General features: G+C 34.3%; 1 protein-coding gene across 2 annotated transcripts in view; it reads left to right on the top strand.

Annotated features, from left to right (window-relative positions):
- The window catches only part of PGAP1 (post-GPI attachment to proteins inositol deacylase 1), a 71,274-nt gene that overhangs the window by 9,463 nt on the left and 55,811 nt on the right, over positions 1-6,000 (top strand). For both annotated transcript variants that reach the window (XM_023732932.1, XM_004378181.2), the window contains exon 3: positions 1,428-1,603. In XM_023732932.1, the coding sequence (XP_023588700.1) occupies positions 1,428-1,603 (176 nt within the window). The remainder of the gene's footprint in view (positions 1-1,427; positions 1,604-6,000) is intronic.

Genomic DNA, 6,000 nt, shown 5'->3' with positions numbered 1-6,000 from the left:
AAAGTGAGAATAGCAGCACAATTGGAAGAGCGTAGTCAATGTCACTGAACTGTGCATGTAGAAATTTTTGAAATGGTATATCTTTGGCTATGTATATTTTCACCAAAAAAAAAGGTCAAGAAGGGAGAGGGTTGACATGTCGTGGGGTTGTTAACCAATGTCATAAAACAATATGTGTACTACTCTTTCATGAGAAACTATTTGTTCTGTGAACCTTCACCTGAAGTACAATTAAAAAAAAAATTTGTGTACAAATATTCATAGTAGCACTATTCAGGCAAAAGGTGGAAGCAAACCATGTCTGTCAGCTGATGAATGAATAAATAAAATGTGACATATCCATACAATGAAATATTTATTATTCAGCAATAAAAAGGAATGAAGTACTGATATATGCTATAACATGGATGAACCTTGAAAACATGTTGCTAAGTGAAAGAACCAGTCACAAAAAGACCACATATTGTATAATTCCATTTATATGAAATGTCCAGAATAGGCAGATCCATAGAGAGAAAGTGGATTAGTGGTTGCCAGAGGCTGGGGTGAAGTGGGGATTGGGAATGACTGCTAATGGGTCTAGGGTTTCTTTTTGGGGTGATAAATGTTTTAAATTAGGCTGTGTAGATGGTTGCACAATTCTGTGAGTGTACTGAAAACCACTGAATTTCTATAGTTTACAGAGTGATTTGTATAATATGTGAATTGTATGTGGGTAATATGTGTAAAAAAAAAAGTGAAATGGCAAAATAGAGGTATTTGCTAAAACAAGCATTGCACTTTTATGCCACTCATTGTAATCAATTCACAATAAAATCTATTAAAGGACATATAACAACAACAAAAACAAAAGTGGAAGCAAAGAGACTAAGTATTTCAGGCAAGAGATGATGGTGCTTTGATTAGGTAGGTAGTGGTGAAAATGGTGAGAAACTTCAATTGGTGGTATGTTTGGAAGTTAGAGCATGACAGGACTTACTGATGGATTGGATGTCATGTATGAGAGAAGGATGAATTAAGCATGAGTATATAAATCAAATGATGAATAGATACTTCTTTAGGAACTTTCTTATTCTTAAAATCCTCAATAAGTGTGACAAAATTTCTGTCTTTTATTCTTTAAAGAATTCTTCTTCCTTTTAGCTATTATTACTCTTACTGAAGAAGGAGCAGGTGAAGAATGAGTAGCCTGTTCACTATTTATTTAATTTCATTTTAAAAATATTTAGGGCACTCTTAACAGTGTGCAAGGCATACAACTGCTAGGATCCTTTTTTCTTATAAATTGGTACTGTTAAAGGGTGTCACCCTGAAATATTTATATTCAGGGTGTGAGAGAAGGCTATTTATTGAGAGACCTTGAAGCAGGAATAGATGAAACTTTAAAAAGATTTGATTAATGTGCACTTCGCCCTTTTCCTCTGCAGTTCGTTCTGTTGGCTCTATAGCACTTAGAAAAGCAGAAGACATTGACTTCAAGTACCACTTTGACTTCTTCAGTGTGAACTTCAATGAAGAACTGGTGGCTCTCTATGGTGGAAGTCTTCAGAAGCAGACCAAGTTTGTACATGAATGCATTAAAACAATTCTGAAACTCTACAAGGTAAAAGATAAGCATGCATATCAATAGTAGTGCAACCTAGTAGTAACTTTTTTTTTTCTTAAACAGACTCAGTATATTTTAAATCATGTGTTTGTTTGTATGAAAGTTGAAGCAAAGATGGCACAAAGTTTTTTTGTGGGAGTCTGTTGTTTTGAACTCGGTGGTTTTTAAAGTTTAAATTGAATTTATAAGAAACCTTTCTTGTGAATTTAGGAAAGAAAAATTTTTTTTTAACTTTATATATTAAGTAGGAGTGAAATACATTTCCTAAAAGCCTCCTAAAAACCATTGGTATGGATTTCTGCTTCTAACTATGATTAAGTAAGTGGTACTAGAATAGAATTCCTGTGTATGTAAACAACTGTGAAACTGGTTAAGGTATCTGAAGCACCTCTTTTAAGATGTTGGCCAATGAAGGACTGTGATAGCATGAAAGGAGGAAGACACATGAAGTGAGCTCCATGATCTCTCCGGCTTTTTTCCTGGGGCAGTTTGCTGACCATGGGGCAAGTAAGTGGAGACCAAGCAGAGCATATTGGTATCACAGAGTTGAGCAGGCAGAGATTGGAATTTGGGACTGCTGAGGTGGCTAGATTTGTGGGACATGGTATGAGAAAAAAGAAAACTAGGTAGAGAAACGAACTCTAGAAATCTGCATTTTGCAGTCTCAGAGGGTAAGAGGTTGCAAGACAGGGCATACCAAGGGGGACACATGGGACTGTGTCTACCTCAGGAATAAGAAATATAGGGGAATGGATTATCTACAGAGAAATTTGAAAGAGTAGTAAAACAGACTAAGATTTTTGACATTGGCAATTCCCAGGGGTAAAATACCATTCCCACTGGGGTGAACTGCTCCTACCATCTCTCCCTTGGTATGCCATGTGCAAGGCCTAGCAGAAAAAGCTACTGGGAATTGTGAGCTGAATTGCAATTCCAGAGGGCACACATCGCTGGGAAACAGAAATTCTGACCAACCTGAGTGGAAAGACATCTCTGTAGACACTGGGCATTTACCAGAGACCCTAGAAAGAATATACTTTTGGACTAGGACTACTCTAGCCCTAAAGTAAAACCTACTCTTGGATTCACCCTAACAATGCTGAGAAAATAAGCCTTAAAAATATCAAGCAAAGTTAAGGATTTAAAGTTCCTTAACTCTACTAAGTAACCGTTTGGGAATCTCAGCAGAGAAATGGAATGTATGAGAAAAGAACCAAAAAGAAAATCTAGAATTCATATAATACATATCAGAGACAAAAACTTCACTAGTTGGGCCAGAAAAAGTTAGACACTTTATAAGAAGGGATCATTAAACTTGAAGATAGGGCAGTAAAAATTATCCAAACTAAAGCACAGATGGTAAAAGGATGAAAAATGAAAGAGCCTCAGGCACCTATGGGACAATATTAAGCGGTTAACAGGCATATAATTGGAACTCCAGAAGATAAGGAGAGCAAGATGAGGGAGAAAAAAGTATTCGAAAAAATAATGGCCCCAAATTTTCTGATTTTTGAATAAACATTTTCAGCCCACAGATTCAGGAAGTTCAATGAATGCTGAGCAACATAAACACAAGAAAAGCATACCTAAATATCATAGTTAAATTACCAAAAACAAAAGATAGAAAATCTTAAAAGCAGCCAAGGAGAAAAAAAGTCATGACTTACAGGGGAACAATAATAAAAATTACCACTGATTTCGCATTGGAAACAATGCTTCGAAAACAACAGAACAACATCTTTAAAGTGCTGAAAGGAAAAAAGAAAAAACAAAAACCTTTCAACCTAGAATTGCATATCCAGCAAAAATATCCTTCTGAATAGGTATTGTCAGGATAACAAAAACTGACAGAATTTGTCACTAGCAGAAATACTGAAGGAAGTTATTCATTCTGAAGGAAAATGATACCAGATATGGGATTTCAGGTCTTATGAAGAAATGAAAAACATGAGAAATGGTAACTGCATGAGTAAATATAAAAGACATGTTTTTTCCATTATTAAATTCCTTAAAAGATAGTTGACTTACTGGGTTTTTAATTCAGAAAATGAAATATCCATGAATCCATACTGGTATATATAAGCAGTTGAATACATTAATAGGTAGAAAGGGACAGCTCTTCCATACAGAAGAATTCCAAGTAATAAATGTAGAAGGAAAGAGAGAAATAAAAAATCACAATTAGACAAACACCTAGAAATAATTGTTGCAGACAGGATCCACCAACGGATGCAAAAGTCTGAGGAAAAAAGGATATTTGCATCGTCTCAAGGTTTTTCTTCTAAGATATTAACTCCAAATGTAAACAATAACTACAGTGGAGCAATCTGGCAGACACCATCTTAACCAAGGTTAACATCACTAGTACCATATTTTTACAAATAATGCATGCCTTCTACATTTGTTTGCCAACTGCATCGTCCCCCCTTGAGGTATTTTTGTAGGTGCACTATGCTAGTTTTATCACGCTTTTGAAGATACCTCCTGGGGGCAGGCATGGTTGGCAAACAAACACAGATGGCACGTATTATTTAGGTAAAAATATGGTAATAAGACATACTGACATCCAGGACCCCTTGATATGATACACTGAGGAGGACACAACATCATTTCTGTGGTATTCTTGCCAAAAATAATATAATTTCATTCTAATCTTGAGAAATCGTTAGACAAACCCAAGTTGGGAAGCATACTACAAAATAACTGACCAGTACTCTTCAAAAGCGTAAAAGTCATGAAAAACAAGGGAAGACTGAGGAGCTATCACAGATTGAGGGGACTAAGAAAAAATAATAGAAAATGCAAGGTAAGATGCTAGAAGGAATCCTGAAACAGTGAAAAACATGAAATTAAAATTAGGCCTGCAGTTTAGTTAACACTGTTGTGCCAGTGTTAATTTCTTGGTTTTGGTAATTCTGTGGTTTGTAAAATAACATAAGAGGAAGTTGACTGAGGTGTATAAAAGAACTCTCTATTCTATGTTTGCAACTTTTTTCTAATTGGTTCAGAGTAAAAAGGTAAAAAGAGAAAAAAAGAATTATAGCAAAATAAATTGTGTTATGAAATTTATAGCATTTAGAAGGAAAACATATGACAATGGCAAAAAGGATGGGAGGAGCAGTAAATGGAATTATTCTGCTTCAAGGTTCTTAAGTGAAATGGTATAATAGTCATGGTAGACTGATAACTTAGAGTTGCATATTTTCATTTTTTTCATTTTTAGAATAACAGAGGTGTAACTTAGCAGATGGAGGAGATATAATAGAACATTAAAAAATACATGAAGCAAAAACTAACAACTAAAGGGAGAAATAGATAAATCACAACTACAATTAGAGGTTTCATTGCTCTTCTCACTACTGATAAAAAAAAAAGTAGACAGGATATCAGAAAGTCGATAAAAGATTTGAGCAACGCTATTAACCAACTTAACCTAATTGACATTTTTAGAACACTACACCCAACAACTGCAGATAATGTATTCACTAAGCTAGACCAGGTGTTGGGCCTCCCAGAAGAAAAAGGTCTCAATAAGATTCAAAAGACTGAAATCATACAGAGCTTACTTTCTGACTATAGCAAAATTAAATTAGGATCAACAACAAAAAGATACCTGGAAAATCCCCAAATATTTGGAAATTACTTCTAAGTAACCAAAAGGCCGAAAAGAAAATCACAATGGAAATTTGAAAATATTTTCAGCTGAATGATAAAACACAACTTCAGAATTTCTCGAAGTAAAATTGTGGTTAGAAGAAAATTTATGGCCTTAAAGCTTATATTAGAAAAGAAGAAAGATTTAAAATTAGTGATCTAAGCTGCCAACTTAAGCTAGAAAATGAAGAGCAAAGTAAGCTCAGTTAAGTAGAAGGAAGTTAATAATAAAGCCGAGGATGGAAAACATTGAAATAGAAAATAGACACAGAGAAAATGATTGAAACCAAAGTCTGATTCTTTGAAAAGATAAAATTGATAAAGCCCTAGCTTTAAGAATAAAAACAAAAGAAAAAAGAAGGAAACACAAAGGAACAATATCATGAATGAAAAAGACATTACTACACAGCCTACAGATATTAAGAGAATGATAGCAGAATATTATGAACAATTCATACCAATAAATTCAACAACTCAGATGAAATATACAGATTCCTTGAAGAACACAAATTACCACACAGAGGAAGAAACAGAATATCTGAGTAGCCCTGTATCTATTTCTTAAAATCAAGTTTGTCGTTAAAAACTTTACAACACCTCAAAAAAAAAAAAAAATCTATAATTACTTCAATGGTAAATTTTATCAAACATTTAGGGGAGAAATAATAACCATCTTACACAAACTATGTTAGAAAATAGAGGAAGGAAAAAAACACCAGTCTGTTTGATGAGGCCAGCAA

This window comes from Trichechus manatus, unplaced genomic scaffold, assembly GCF_000243295.1.
Source record: "Trichechus manatus latirostris isolate Lorelei unplaced genomic scaffold, TriManLat1.0 scaffold00056, whole genome shotgun sequence".
Taxonomy (NCBI): domain Eukaryota; kingdom Metazoa; phylum Chordata; class Mammalia; order Sirenia; family Trichechidae; genus Trichechus; species Trichechus manatus.
This window is presented reverse-complemented; position numbering and strand designations above follow the sequence as displayed.